The 17,197-nt window shown below is 38.6% G+C and overlaps 1 protein-coding gene across 4 annotated transcripts in view; it reads left to right on the plus strand.

Moving 5' to 3' along the window:
* The window catches only part of LOC124132106 (voltage-dependent L-type calcium channel subunit beta-4-like), a 67,800-nt gene that overhangs the window by 17,101 nt on the left and 33,502 nt on the right, over positions 1-17,197 (plus strand). The window contains exon 1 of one of the 4 annotated variants that reach the window (XM_046495739.2): positions 4,885-5,169. The exons of the other annotated variants lie outside the window; for them this stretch is intronic. Within the exon in view, the coding sequence (XP_046351695.1) occupies positions 5,092-5,169 (78 nt within the window). The 5' untranslated portion in view covers positions 4,885-5,091. Of the gene's footprint in view, positions 1-4,884; positions 5,170-17,197 lie in introns of those variants that run through there. 4 annotated transcript variants of the gene reach the window in all.

A 17,197-nucleotide genomic window follows, 5' to 3' on the forward strand; every position in this document is an offset into this window, starting at 1 on the left:
TACAGTACATTTCCCCATTTCATTACTGTACAGGATCCTCATATTTCCAGTAAGGACCCTTGAAGTTAGTAATTGGGGTCACCTGGATCTTCAGTTTTGTCGGTCAAGGTAAAACGCTGAAACAACATATGTATATATGAACAAATGTACATACAAATGAAGCCAGTTGCAAGATAATATAAGTGAAACCAATTGTGACATAACTTGGTACACAATTCAAAGGGAGTAAAAAGCGTGACACTTGTTATAGGAGAGTGGGTCCAAGGTAATGTGATTATACCGGGATTATGAAAGTGTTTTTTCAATAGATTCTATGAGTAGTTCAAGGAGTTATGGGAAGTTTATACGGTGAATTAAAATTAATTCTACCATGACATTGAAAAAGGCTTAATTCTGATTGGTTGAAAAGAGGTTTCGGGGGCACCTTTCCATCAGAAACCTCTTTTATATTAATAGCCTTTTCACACAAAAATGTGCATATGAATACATTGATATGACAGACGAATTGACACTAGGTCAAGTTCGGGGTGGAGAGGCATGTATTTTGAATTTGTATTATTTACTGGGGGTAACTTCTAACAAATAAGACTTACACATTTGAAATACATACTAGAATGTTAATTAATAAGGTTTGTTGGAGAAATAAATTTGTTGAGTATTTTTTTTCCCCATCACAAAGTGGGTTGGGGGACAGAAACGGAGTTTGTCCATCCGTCTGTCCTTCCTCCCATTCTTCCATTCATCCATCTGTTTCACAATGCAGACAAACTTTCTCAAAAACTATTCAAGTTAGAGAAATGAAATTTTACACACTGATCATGCTGATGTAACTGGTTACGATCTGAAATGAGTTCGAAAATTGGTGTCATACATTTATATTTAACAGTTATGGCCCTTGCTCCATGCTTTTCAACTTAGTACATTTTGTGTGCAATGGGGACAATTTTTTTCAGAAACTACTGTAGTCTGTTGAATGAAAGTTTGCATGCTTATGTAAGAGATACTTGTTAAGACTGAGTTCGAAAATTGATCCTGTAACTTATTTCTTTACAGAGGACACGTTTTCTCAGAAACTACTGAAGTTACTTATCAAGACTGAGTTATTTTTTCTAGAGAAGGGGCCTTTTGTGTGTATTAATTTTACTTTCAATGATTTTTTTCTGATGACATAAAGCAGCCCAAGTGCCTATCTCTTATTAAGGCTTAATAAGACTCTTTTTTTAGTTTTTATTCACTACCATTTGAACAAACAAAATTCTAATGTGCCCCATGACAGGGATAGTGATAACGCTGTTTTCTTGTTTAAAACTATTTCTACAACCTGTCACCCCTACAATGGGAGATGGCATATTTGATTTTCAAGAATTGACTTGAGTGAATCGAAACAGTGTACAACAGGTTGCGATGAAATTATAACACATATATTTGGACTCAGTTTGCAGGGTTATATGTCAATTTCGTGTTGAAAAACTATGTGTTTTGAACCCTTATTTCAACTAGTCAAGACAGTATGTATTTATATGTCGAACTTTAGTAATATTTGTTACATTTTACTACCTGTGACCCCTTTTTGGAATGTTCTAAGATAGCAGCCATTTGTACCCTGTGTAGAATTACACATTACAAGAAAGCACCATTGTCAAAGCAGTCTTGTTGTCATGGTAGAATGGAGATAAACCTACTGTGTTTTGAAATTTGATGTAGTCCCACTGTTGATTCGATACCTCTTATTTATATATTTGAAACCTCTCGCTAAAGTGCTCGATTCCAAATAAAAATACATCTGCATTTAAGAAAATAAGAACTTTAAGAATTCCAATTTCTATCCCAAGTTGGTTGCCAAGGACACTTAGGAATCCAAGATAAGATCCTTGTTTCTATCACAGATAGTTCATCATTTGGCATGATTGGCAATGAATATTTGTAATGGACACACAATCATGTAGTTCCCTTCATGGCATACAGATGTTCATGAAATACAAATCCATGTAGCATCTCAATTTGTGGTTTCAAACCAACCTCCATCTTTCATTTTGTCTTTGATTATGAAATTTTGATATTCCTTTCATGATAGTAAACCAATATGAAAAGTCAATTAAACTATAAAAGCTTTGTAGGTATACCTGATTTGTCAAGTTCAGTTGTAACTAACCTTTCCACTTGTCGGAACTGAATAGCAGTTAAAATGTGTGGGAATGCTCTGCTGTTGTTGAAATTGTGTGGGTGGCCATAGCTGTCCATATTCGGTATAATCGTAGTGGCTTCACTGTTTCTCTGGACAGCCGATAACAACAGGTGGGCAGCTTCAGGAACAGAGACTACTAAAACTCGAAAAGCTTGAAATTCTGGTTCATTTGTAAGTTGGTCTCAGGTGCTGAATGGTCCTCTAAGAGAAGATGTCACTGTTGTCAATCAGTTGGATATTTTGTGTTTATACAAACTACTTACTACACAGAAATATATTTCACTAGATCATGATTTGGAACCTGTGTCTTTAGTCAACGACTGTTGAACTACAAATCATTGACTCAATGAGGAAGCTGTATGTTGTCAGAAACATCTTGGCAGTGGAAAAATGTATGTAAGGCAACCTGGACCATTGTGATACTACAAGGCTGAAATCATATGGATCAGTTTTTGTTTTCCCTTGGAGATGTTGCTTGATATCTTTGTCTTTGTGACATACTTGTTATGTGGGTCTGCGCTTGATGACGAACAGAGAAATACATCCAACTGATATGATCTCTCCAGGAAAGTTTTGTTAGTCTCTAACCTTGTCAGTGACAATGGGAAACACTTTCCCTACTGCTGGTCTCCAAATAGTTTGGTGCATGATGAAACAGCAATTGTCAAAGGAGACCAAATAACAGATGAAGTTCAGTGACCGGGAGTGTCATGTTATCTCAAGGCAAGAGGTTTTTGATGTCCATGGCTTTCCTATTTGTGCTAAGATCCTGCACATGCTGGGACTCTGCTATACAACAGGTAGGATTATAATGTTCATGTGTTGGTGTGACTTGCAACCAAGGTAGTGAAAAAACGAGTTATTATGGTAATACATTGGAGTGAACATAGTTGTGGTATTAGACTGATTGAGTAGGGGCATGGAAGGCTGCAATTCGCTGTTCTGAGTTGCTTCCCTTAGGCATGCCAGAAACCTATGATCTTGGGTTCAAATCTCAGAATCTCTCTATGTTTGTCAGCATCATACCTGTGTTTGTGGGTTTCACTAAAGTGGTTAATACCACTTTGGGCTTTCCTCCCACATCAGGCTGACATACGGTATTGTTACTTTAATAGTGTTCAAATGTTAAACCCAACTCATTCAGTCATTCATTCACTGATTGAGTATATTTCAGACTTCTTTCAACAGTATTCTAGCCACCCATTTTTGGTACACTAAGAATAGGCCTCAAACAATGCACCTTTTATACCCCGTTCACATGCACAACATTTACTAACGTAAGTAATTTTACACATGTGTTACTATACACAATGCGTCTGAGGTGTGTAAATAAAGTATGTAAATTGTGTAAGGCACACATATTCATCAGTCTGTTCACGACTTTCAACCCAAAACAGGTTGTTTTCAAATCAAAATTGAATAGGAAGAGAGTTACTTCACAGAAAATTTACGCATGAAACAATATGTGTTTGATTTCATTGGTACACTATGTTTTGACTCCTTGAAACCAAAAGAAAACATCATCCAATCAACTTTGTATATATGCATAAAAGTTGGCAACTGTTGACAATTTGTTTGGTGTTGGCAAAAGAACAGGTATAATTTAGATCATCCTCTTACGTTGACATAAATGTTCACAATGCAACATATACACACAGTGCAAATTTACATTTGCATTTGCACCTGCTGCAGACATGATGCAAATTTGCTCCAGGTGTAAATAAACATGTGAGCAAATGCATTCACATGACTAGTATACTCACTTATGTATTTCTACACACATATGCACACATACACACATATGTATAGAGGCTCATGTGAATGGGGTATTAGTTTAATAGTTTGGGAATCCAATCTAGAGCATCAATGTGGCATGAATGCTTTAACTATCCAATTTTTTCAGGCCCCTTGTGCTTTGTGAGTCAACATGCAGAAAACCATGTTTTTCGAACATTTCTTTGTTTTCAATCTGCAATTTTATATGTGTGAACAAAACTGGGATGGCAATATTAAAATCATGAACTAAATTTGTGTCAAATTAAATGTATTTAAATAAGATGATATATGTGAATTAGTTAAGTAAATTATGCTTCAAGTCAGTAGCCTCAGTGAGGCAGTCACCTGCTTTCATGCATTCTAGAGAATCATTGTCATGGTTTAGAATATTTCAGGAAACAATATTCTATTTTCATGATAATATGAGAGAAATAACAATAAAATTCAATAAATCCCCCTATTTTTACATCTGTTGACGAGATCATCTTAAATGTTGAGCTGAAGATCATGACATCACAGGTTGCTGTTTCCATGACGTCACAAGATGGCTGGAGCATTCTATCGTGTATATAGACAGTGACATCATGAATAAATTGTTCCACTTAACTTTACCAGAAGTATTTATAGAATCCTCTGAGAATTCCTCAAGATTCTGCAAGTTCCAGCATAGTGTGCAACACCAACTTCATCAATTGTTTCTTGTCGTTTGAACCAAAAATGCTATTTTATCTGTCAGTGTCCCCTTTCATGCCATCTTAGACTGTTCCAGTTGAATACTCGACTGGAGTTCAATATGGTGGAAGAGGGTTGGCAGGGGTGATATTGATTTTGTAGATGTAATTTCCCCATGTTCCTAGTTCTCAGGGTGACCGGGATTCTACGAGAAGTCTATTGATTATTATGGGATGCCGGTAGGCTCTTATCATTATTAATGCAATGAACAGAACACACAAGCTTGTTGCTGGCATCATCACCTTATAGTATTGATGTAAAACGACCATGGAGAGAGGAATGTTGTAGTGTAGCTTGTTATCACCTTCAACTCAACAATTACGGCCCAACTTTTGCCAGAGAAGTCGCGGAGATCTAAACAGAAGGACAATGGCTTGTCTGGCAAAGGGTCGGACATAATGCATGATACCCAACCTAGGAGGATGGGACGACTGAGAAAAATCCTGTCTGGCCTAAGCGACATTGATTCTCTTGTGGTAGTATACACTTCTCCATTTCTCTAGTCCTTCCTGTGAAAAATAAATATCCTTGTTTGGTTTGCATCCGATTCTGAGATGCTTTCAACCAGGCTTTTCATTTGTTTATGTATGTCTGTGTTGTTAAGAATCTACTGTTTCCATGATGTCTTGTCCGTAGTATACAGGAATATGATGAACAATGGTAATATTTTATCATATTTATCATGGTAATAGAGAATTATAATTATTATTACTGATACATGATGTGTGTATTGCTGTACCATATCTATTGAGATGGTTATGTGGACAAAAGGAAAATAATGTATTATTTACATTGCGGCCATTTTAACAAGGATGTGTTTTTGTGTTTGTTGGGGGGTGTTGTTCGGTAGTGAAGTTCCATAACATGCATGATGATCTCTTAAAAACATTCAAAACTCTTAAATGATCAGTTACGTTTTCTTATTCAGCATTAAGATTTAGAAAGACACACAAAGTTGGGGTTTTTTTCATGCAAGATATTGTATGCAGCCACAACTCGATCATATCTTATTTACATCATGGGTAGTTTGCTTTGAATTTATTTATTAAAATGAACCCAAATAAAATCAACGAAAATCCTGATGTGATAAGTGCTTTCTGTCATTTAATCCTTTTTGTGTTATGTTTATTCAGGGTTCTTTTTGTCTACATCTTCCTAAGAGAATATATACTGCATCCTTTAATACATAGAAGTTGTCACGCTTGGTTGTTTTGGAATGGTAAATATCCTGGAGAAGCTAAATACCTAGTGTTCATTCCTAATACAATATATTTACTAACTCAAAACACGCAAGTGTGATAACCTCTTTATCATATTATGTCATTCTCAAATTATGTTGTCAAAAGTCGATTCTCGACTCTGAAAAGTGTCAATATGTTTCCAACTAAAACCTATGATTGTAGACAGTAGCGTAACTACATATAGGCAAATCAGTTTGCCTGCTAGAGTAATAGCCCGTTATCAAAGTGAAGCTATTTTTGTATGTGAGATGTCATGTTTGTTTATCTGGCTTGTCATATAAAACAAGGTTTATATTTCGGACATACTTCTGCCAAATCAAGAAGGTTTAAATTGGGTAAAATAACCCAAGAGAGATCTACAAGCACAGGTATGGAAACTGATCCCACAAGTGTCCTCGTTCAATTGTTTAGCAATTTCATTCTTCAAAAATGCCTAAAACTTCTAATATGCCTCAGCTATGTCCATGTAAGGCTCTTATTATCGGTATCATAGTCTTTTATTTTGATGGTAAAACTACGTATCACAGTAATTTTCCCGATTTCAGTGGTTAATTCTGACCTGATTGCACCAAAAGACAAGGGCAGCACCATGCTTGTCTGGAAACTCTGGAAGTAGTACCTACCTGACCTTTCATGTTTGCATATTTATCCATATATGACCCCAATGGATACTGTTGCAAAGGACACACACCCGTACGTCACTATATAAGTGCGATAATCTTGGACGCGACGTTAAACCCCATTTCACCACACCTCACCTGTCGCGAAGACCTACCCATTATATGATAATCACATATAGATGTTGTCATCATATGCCATGACAAAGAATATTGGCATTGTTTACCAGTCATTAGAGTTGATGTGCATCAATTCCCCTGACTATAAACCTCACCTAAAAACATTAATTACTTTGGCTCCACAGCTGTGTCTATGTGCATCAGTTCCCCCACACCTGGGTCTGGGCCTGCTATGAGCTGCAGTGTCTGTACACCTGGGTCTGAAAGCATCAAATCCTCCACAGCTCGCTCTGGCAATTCCTCTACAACTTGGCCTACATGCATCAATTCTTTTGAATAAACACCTGGTTGAGATACAGGAAGTCTTTTGACAAGACTCTACTTGTATAAATGTTGGAATGGATTTTCATGGAATGGTTTTCATGCCCTAATTCATATGATTATACCTTATCATTGCCACCCAGGTGAATATGGTCCATTATTCCCCTCACACCTACCCCAACCCTCAAGTGTCACATATAAATGTATCTGTTTTGACTGCTTTAGTGGTGTGGCAAGCATGTGTTGTCATGACGGCAAGGATTTGAATCAGTCAGAGGTCTCTTCTTAGGAGCATTGTCATTATTGATTGAATAAAGCCTATGTCACAAATGTATTTCACACATTGTATCTTACCTTTATGTTTTCGATTAATGTTAAAAAATGTAGACATTATTTTAGCTCAACACTTTATCCTACCTTTTAGGCACTTGGGGAAATTTCTAATGATACATGGAGGAGTTCCTTCCCTTCATTATCACTTCTGTAGGTTGCTGTAGAAAGGTTTGGTAAATCAACTACTTTCTGAAACCCATTGTTTGTTGTAAGTGGTTGAAGGTTACCCTTAGGCTCATCCCAGAGGTAGTTTGAAGAGAGTGGTGGATCATGTATACCTGGCTTTCAAGGATACTAGGAGTCAGACACATGATGCACTAGGTTTCCAGACTTCACAGGTCAAGTTGCATTGTCAATTTCTTCATTGTGATCTTACATGTACATATTATAAACTAAGTTTTATTGCTAGGTAGGTTTGGTTTGGTTGGTTTGTTGTTTGAAGCCTCACTCAGCAATATTCCAGCTTCATGACGGCAGTCTGTAAATAATCGAGTCTGGACCAGACAATCCAATGATTGACATCATGAGCTTCGATCCAGGCAATTGGGATACTATAGCATGTATCAACCAAGACAGCGAGCCTGGCCACTAAGTCTGTTAGCCACCTCTTACGACAAGCATAGTCGCCTTTTACAACAAGCATCTGTTGCTGAAGGCCTATTCTATCCCAGAACTTTACGGATATACTCGGTAAGCTTGGTAGGAGGGTATTTTCTTTCTAAACAAAAAGTATATTGTTACTGCATTATACATTAACATCTAAAATCAAGGCTGTTTCACAAAGCCTTTCATAGACTTCAGTTCAATTGTATCTGACTTTACCCTTGTTCAGTGTTCTGCCAAGAAATTGAACTAGTGGGACAGGGACCCTCTCATCCTAAATACATGTGGTCATTTTCAAAACTTATGGCGCCACACTCTGAGAGATCATATAAACCCCCATACTATGCAGGTTATTGATGCAGAATTGCTCTCTACAAGTAAAATCAGACACAGAATTTTCACAGGGCATCTTTCTCAGATATTACATATTGCAGCAACAATGTCTGATGTCATATGTATTTAGCCTCAATAGTTTGTGATCACTGCCATTAGCATGTCTCTTCGTTAAGGTAATCATTATGAAATTAGAATGTTGATTTGTCATTGAATTAGATTTCACATTAGTTATACAAAGCTGACATGTCATAGTATTTGTTCCTGAGTTATGCTGCAACCATGTGTAGTCATGAAATCAGGTTCGTTTAAAATTTCTGCCTTTCTCAGTTTTTCTGCCTCCTCAGTCTGACACCATGGTCACTCTCAGGTGAGCCATGCGACACAATCTGTATACATGTGTATCTCTAACATAACTTGTGGGCAGCGATTCTACAATACTGGTGTCTTTTGAAACAGAAACATCTTAAGCATTATCAGAACTGTGAGTACTATATTTGAAAATATACTTAATTCTTATTGGACCATTTGTGACTTTCAGCCAGGGAAATGTGCTGATATTAAAATGAGTCGCCTAAGGCAACAAAAATCGCGATGTTTACATTCAATAATAGAAGCAGCTGTCCGAGTGGTGTAAACTGTTTTTTTTGAGACAGTGACTCCCTTCAATTGTATAAAATAGACCAATCTATATGAATGCGCCCCTTGTCCCACTGAGAGTAAATATGTGCAGATCGATAAAATACTGCAAGATTCCTACGAGGTCAGTGCCTCGGCAGAACACTGATAGTTTCAATATCTGCATGTTTTAGTCATATTAATATTCTTAATTCTTACAAGAGACAAGCTTAACATCAATTTTGAAATCAGAGATACCTCTATTGTTTCCGAAATTGACCTGTGGGTCTTGATATTCCAGAACAACTAAAGCACTTCACACGTTGTACCCATTTGGCATATTAAACTTTGATTGGTTGTATGACAAGCTAATGTTTAATCACAAGGCTAACCCACCACCTTTTAAAAATATTTAAGTTTCACCTCAAAGTGATTGTTTCATCCAGTAGGAAGTGGATTTAAGCTGATGTAACAGTTGTCACAAGGCATTGTATTCTTAACCAAATAATAGGTCAATAACCATGATAACATACAGGCTATTTATATATGTTTTTTGCACAAGTGTTAATGCCTTCCTTCAATTGTATTTATGGAAAGAAAGTGTACAGAGAATTGACCACCATCACCATCAACTAATACATTGCCTTACGAGGACAGGGAGGCGATCGGGTAGCCTAGTGGTTAAAGCATTCACCCAGGTTCGATTCCCGACATGGGTACAATATGTGAAACCCATTTTTGGTGTCCCCCGCCGTGATATTGCTGGAATATTGCTAAATGCAGCGTAAAACCATATGCATTTATTACGAGGACAGGACGTCAACCGTTCTGAAGCCTTGTTTGCAAACAATAGCCGATAAACCACAAGCATATTCGGTCTCTGCACAGCTCATTTCATGAGAGAATTGTTCTGCTACAGCGACCATACAATGAGGGTAGGCCTATCATGTGACAGGACTTTTCCCTTGTTTGTAAACAAACACACTTATTCTGAAACAAGAACAGACAGACCTTATGCAAGTCATTTGGTGCACTTTGCATATTGTTTTGCATAATTATATAGACATACTACTACAATTGTGACAGTGAGGTGCATGACAGTATGGCTTTTGCATCAAAGTGATGATTTTGCTAGCTTTCTGTAGGATTTCGATGTCAGCATGTGGAGGGTAAATACACAAATCAAAATAGTTTTTCACATTTTAGGATATTTTTTTAATGAAAGTTATGTTTATCTAAATGTGTAGACTCAGTTAAAATGAAAAAGATGAGAAACACATGAACAGACTTTGCAAGGTTTGATGATGTGGCAGGGGAACTTGGCTGGCCGCAAGGAACTCTGGGTAGGAGAGTGATTGACTTCATGCAACCAAGGCATATTTATATTGTAATCTAGGTTTTGCTAAACACTGGCTTCTAATGTAATTAAGCTGGCAATTAGTATTTTGTAATTCATCCATTAGAGCTTTCTCTACAATTTGCCACCAATAGAAAACATGACTTAGTGGAAATGTGTTGTTTGGGCCTTGAAAGAAGGTAAAGTAAAGACTCTTTAATTAATGATTTTAACAAATATCAGTCAATTCTTGTTGAATGTTCTGAAGATTCATGGGCCCGCTGGGGTAGCCTAGTGGTTAAGGCATACACTTGTCATGGCGAAGACCCAGGTTTCATTTCCTACATAGCTGCAATGTGTGAAGCCCATTTCTGGTGTCTCCCGTCGTGATGTTGCTGGAATATTGTTAATAGCAGCGTAAAACCATACTCACTCACTCATTGATTTATTGTAAATACATTAAAGGTAATAGAGATATCTAGTATATGGTTATCATGTTAGGTACAGCTTTAAACATCCACGTTGTAAGCATAGATGTTTTTGTGGAACTACTTTGACCAAATGTGGTTTGTTACAAGACAACAGAAAAGACTTGATTGTAGCATGACCCAGAATTACCAAGGAGCACAAGTCATGAGTAATTTAGATTAATCATTGGGAAGGACCCTTTAATGGATGGGGAAAATATTGATTTTGTTACTTGTTTGGATTTGTTTATCAGTTATCCCAAGAGCATCAAAGATATAGGTTTGCCCTGTGGACATCAGCAGAGAATGTTCCCATTGTTTCAGTACAGCTGAGTTTGAGGGTTTGCCAGGATACATCTGGTACACAAAGCTGACAATAATACCCATCAATCAGGAAACAACTGTTTCAAACTATATTATAAGTAAATTATCGCCAACACACTAAATAAAATCATGCAGGAACTTTTCTTCTGTTGAATAGGATTTATTTAAAATCATTCTCATTTCAAGTAATTAAAATGGATGTTTTCTTGTATTTGGAGGTATATACTGCCTGTCTGTTGTCCCTATTCTGTTAGGGTTGCAGTGGGTACACATACTTCCTGGACTGATAGTGAGAAGGGTTGGCTTAACAAATGTTACCGATGTATGCGCTTGGCTATTGGTATTGGGATTGACATGCCACAGTATCACATGCTGGATTGATTGTCCTGGCTGACATTGTTGGACTGACGTAACTGAAGATTGGACTTAATGCCACCATCTGCACTCTGACTATTCCAGGCCTATGTTACAGTAACCTGTCCATAAAGTCACTAGATGTGATCAATCTCCAAAAGACATTATAAGATCGTACTTGCTGCACCCTGCCCAGTGCCCTGTGTAGCATTTTATATGTTGCATACAATGGCTCAATATTTTTAGATATTCATGGGAGGAGTATCTTAGCAAGAATAAGGGAATGAGAAATAGATAGATTATGATTTGGTATATTCAACAGGAATTGTCAAAGTTTTTGTCCTGCGTGATGGCATGACTGATGCAAAATCATGCAAAATGACAACAGCATTTATCATCATTTCTGACTATATCTCTTGGTTACAATGAAAAACATAAAAACAAATAACAAAACACCGATTTTCAGAATGTTTCTGATAACTAACATGGCACATTTATGTATGTAATCCCTGAATCAACAAAAGTCCCCTGGTAAAATCTCACATACTGATATCCGTGGACATTTTGTAAAAGTCACCAGTGATGTTCTACATCAACATGTTTGCACATATTTGGTGAAGGTCTGGTGAAAAAAAGAAGTCATTTCTGGTGTTCCATTAATAAAAGTAACTCTCATGTTTTTATGTAGGGAACTTAAACTATCAGTACTCTGTTTAGCGTAAGTGTGATGAATATACCAGCAATTGGGTCACTGCATTCCACATAACCGGTAATGTAAATTGCTTAAAATGTGCGCCACACTAAAATTGGTATCCCTCAAACTTCAAAATGCGAATTTATAAGAAATGAATTTCATATTGTGTTCATTTACTGGAGTATGAATGCTTTGAACGCTTGAATTCTAAAGGTGCTCCACTCATTGCATGTTTTAAGCACACCCCACCCCTAGAAAGTTGTAAATTGATTTAAGAATGCTCACTATACACAAGAAAATATGGTAAATCTAAGTTATCCTGATAAATATAGAAGAGATTGCACATGTTCCCATTCATTTTACAGTATATCCAAATACTATTGCAGTAGTAGAACTGCTCACCCTGCCTGTGCCGCCGTGGTTGCAATCAAGAAGTAAGAGTGTGCTGGTATTGGGGGATGTGAAAGAATGTGTGGCATGTTGTGGAGGTGGAAGACACTGACATGACTGGTGCCATACTGCACCCTCCTCTGGCTGCCTTCTCATGGCTTATCTATGTATATTGTCATTGGATAGTGATACTGAAGGGTTATGATCAGGGATCCGGAAACCAGTCTGTGCACCAGACTTTGACATTTTAACATTTGCCAACTGGATATATTTTAGAAAGTACTTGCCAGACATTACAACCTGAGACTGAATATCATAACAAAGGATATAAAATGAAGAGGTGCAGCCAGACTGACTCAAGCTTTTGTTGTTGGTTAGTGTACACACGACTTGCACGATGTTGGTTTCTACTATGGTCATTGTGGATAGTGGTAGGTACTAGGTATATGGCAGGAGACTGATGTGGGTTTCTACTATGGTCATTGTGGATAGTGGTAGATTCCAGGTATATGGCAGGAGACTGATGTGGGTTTCTACTATAGTCATTGTGGATAGTGGTAGATTCCAGGTATATGGCAGGAGACTGATGTGGGTTTCTACTATAGTCATTGTGGATAGTGGTAGATTCCAGGTATATGGCAGGAGACTGATGTGGGTTTCTACTGTAGTCATTGTGGATAGTGGTAGATTCCAGGTATATGGCAGGAGACTGATGTGGGTTTCTACTATAGTCATTGTGGATAGTGGTAGATTCCAGGTATATGGCAGGAGACTGATGTGGGTTTCTACTATAGTCATTGTGGATAGTGGTAGATTCCAGGTATATGGCAGGAGACTGATGTAGGTTTCTACTATGGTCATTGTGGACAGTGGTAGGTACTAGGTATATGGCAGGAGACTGATGTAGGTTTCTACTATGATCATTGTGGACAGTGGTAGGTACTAGGTATATGGCAGGAGACTGATGTGGGTTTCTACTATGGTCATTGTGGACAGTGGTAGGTACTAGGTATATGGCAGGAGACTGATGTGGGTTTCTACTATGGTCATTGTGGACAGTGGTAGGTACTAGGTATATGGCAGGAGACTGATGTAGGTTTCTACTATGGTCATTGTGGACAGTGGTAGGTACTAGGTATATGGCAGGAGACTGATGTGGGTTTCTACTATGGTCATTGTGGACAGTGGTAGGTACTAGGTATATGGCAGGAGACTGATGTAGGTTTCTACTATGGTCATTGTGGACAGTGGTAGGTACTAGGTATATGGCAGGAGACTGATGTGGGTTTCTACTATAATCTGTAACAACAATTACCACCTTGTAACATCTTTTGGTATGAGGCAACCTTGGATCGAAACCCACCCTTCATTTCTCCATGCATTTCTCTACTCAAGATAGCAGGAGACATTTGGTTGATACCATAATAATTGATAGTTTGTTTGTTTCTTTTTTAGCACTGCCCTCAGCAATAATCTAGCTATATTAAGGTGGTCTGTAAGTAATTGAGTCTAGACCAGACAATCCAGTGATTGATATGCATCAACCAATTCAGTGAGCCTGACCATTCCGATCCTTGTTAGTTGCCACTGGCGACAAGCATAGGTTTCTGAAGACCAGTTATAAACAGAATCTTCACGGGTCTAATAATGGATAGTGGAAGGTTTCCTGTAATATTGTGATGTAGGTTTGCGCTCGGTCAACTGTGTCATGGTGAAATAAGGTGTATAATTAGGCCTGGAGCTAGCAAACCAGTTGTCAGTATACTGAGAATTGCTCTTCTCCATAAGGGTGCAGTTCCACCATAACAGCTAGGTAATGTCCAAGAGATGGCCCCTTTGATTTGATCCTAACCCATGGCATATCTGCTGAAAGATATACGTTTTATAGGTTAATGCTTTGGCCAACTATTTAGTTATTCATGATTTTATTTTCTGACTGCTTGTACTTGAGTAATGAAATGCAATCAGCAAGATGCCTATTGTGAACAATCTTCATTCAATTTGAATTGAAAATTGGCTAAAGATGCAGAAGCAGAAGTCATCTTTCAAGGCATTTTGGGGGTAGAGTTAACAATTTCAATCTTCCCCTTTGTAATTGCTCCTTACAGCTTAGTCATTTATGATCATAAAGTAGGAGACAGTTGACTTTGTTTTACACCTACTTTAGGAGACATGTGGATATGTAGGCGTTACTAATGTACACCCTGTGCAAGTCTATCTTATTTCCTGGCCTGGTATGTTAATCTTCTCCCTGATCACAGCGGGGTTGATAATGATGATTACGTGCATCTAGCTTGGACTGCTCACAGAAGGATTGCCTCATGGGAGTTAAGCCAGGCGTGTGAGAGAATGGTTTCCTGACAACTGATTAGATTTACTGGATTCTGTTTGAGGCTTTGAATGGATGGAATTCTGAAAAATGCAGATGAAACACAGTCAGTGTGTGGCATGGGCTCCTCAGTGCATTATTGATCCTCATGAAATGATTCTAGGCCATCAATATCATATGCCCTGTAAGGTCCTCCAGTGAATCAGGTGGGGCTGTGACAATGAGTAGGCATGCCGAGGACAGTGGCTCAACACAGTAAATGCTGTACATCAGTAAGGGGCCTTTGTCCCTCTTGCTCTGTTGTACAGCACTCACTCATGCAACTGGCTGATTGAATTACAACATTTACTCAAATTAAAAAGTCATGAACTCAAATTAGAGTATTTGATTGACCAGAATTGGCAAAACATCAATATTGTGTGCGGTAGTTGCAGTAACTGTGGAAACATTATTCTAAAATGAGAGTAGCACTGTTTAAGTAATGGTCTTGCATGGTTTTCATTCAAAACTTGGAGGAAAAGTAGATGGACAGATTTATTCTGAGCCAGTTTGAACACTATGAAAGCAACCAGAATGAAGTTTTTCTATATGAAAACACTCAAACCCATATATTGTAAATGTTCTTTTTCTTTGCAAATGTGGTACATGGAACCGTTTTCTTTGCTACAAAAACATAACATGTTGTTAAGTTGTATTTTTTTAATATGTTGGTTTGTATCACAATGCATTGTGGTTTTTGTTCTGAATATCTTCCGGGGCAGCCAGGTGGCCCAGTCATCTAAGGCACCTCAATCCGCTGTGCAGAGTTGCATCCCTTGGACAAGACACAAACCTATGATTGTGGGTTCAAATCCTGGTTCGCCCCGATTATGTTTCTTGGTTTGTCAGCACCATACCCATGCTTGTAGGTTTCACTGAAGTGGTAAACATCTGAGACCTGCATCACTTCGGGCTTTCCTCCCACATTAAGCTGACACACTGCGATATAACTGGAATACTGTTAAAGCTGCTTTAAACCCAACTCACTCACTGAATCTCTTCCTGTACTTGTAAATGTATCAATACAAGGAGATCTAATACATGTGATATAATGCAGCAAATCATGCAGTACATTTGAGCAGTCTGTTAAACCAGCTGGTAAAGAGGAGTTTGATGTTGGGGAATCAATGGGAATATCAAATTAGCTGCCACAAATATGCAATGTGTTAGAGAAATGTGGAGAAGACATGGTTCTTGTCTCCTGCTGTGTACAATCATTCCATTTCCAGCATGTCTAGTTGTTACATGATAAGCTCTCTTCACCTAAAGACAGATACAACTTTCCAAAAAGGTGTGTTAAACCAAAAAGTTGTTCGAATATGAGGCATCAATTAGTTCACACTTTAAGACAACCCCACTTGGATGAATAGAACAACACTTTGAGATAGACAGAACAGCCCCACTAGAACAAAGAAACCAACACCCTAACAGGCAGAACAACCCCACTAGAACAAGGAGACCAACACACTGACAGGCAGAACAACCCCACTAGAACAAGGAAACCAACACACTGACAGGCAGAACAACCCCACTAGAACAAGGAAACCAACACACTGACAGGCAGAACAACCCCACTAGAACAAGGAGACCAACACACTGACAGGCAGAACAACCCCACTAGAACAAGGAGACCAACACACTGACAGGCAGAACAACCCTACTGGAACAAGGAAACCAACACACTGACAGGCAGAACAACCCCACTAGAACAAGGAGACCAACACCCTAACAGGCAGAACAACCCCACTAGAACAAGGAAACCAACACACTGACAGGCAGAACAACCCCACTAGAACAAGGAAACCAACACACTGACAGGCAGAACAACCCCACTAGAACAAGGAGACCAACACCCTAACAGGCAGAACAACCCTACTGGAACAAGGAAACCAACACACTGACAGGCAGAACAACCCCACTAGAACAAGGAAACCAACACACTGACAGGCAGAACAACCCCACTAGAACAAGGAAACCAACACACTGACAGGCAGAACAACCCTACTGGAACAAGGAGACCAACACCCTAACAGGCAGAACAACCCCACTAGAACGAGGAGATCAACACCCTAACATGGGCAGAACAACCCCACTAGAACAAGGAGACCAACACACTGACAGGCAGAACAACCCCACTAGAACAAGGAGACCAACACACTGACAGGCAGAACAACCCTACTGGAACAAGGAAACCAACACACTGACAGGCAGAACAACCCCACTAGAACAAGGAGACCAACACCCTAACAGGCAGAACAACCCCACTAGAACAAGGAAACCAACACACTGACAGGCAGAACAACCCCACTAGAACAAGGAGACCAACACACTGACAGGCAGAACAACCCTACTGGAACAAGGAAACCAACACACTGACAGGCAGAA

This window comes from Haliotis rufescens, unplaced genomic scaffold, assembly GCF_023055435.1.
Source record: "Haliotis rufescens isolate VD_foot unplaced genomic scaffold, xgHalRufe1.0.p SCAF_4, whole genome shotgun sequence".
NCBI lineage: Eukaryota > Metazoa > Mollusca > Gastropoda > Lepetellida > Haliotidae > Haliotis > Haliotis rufescens.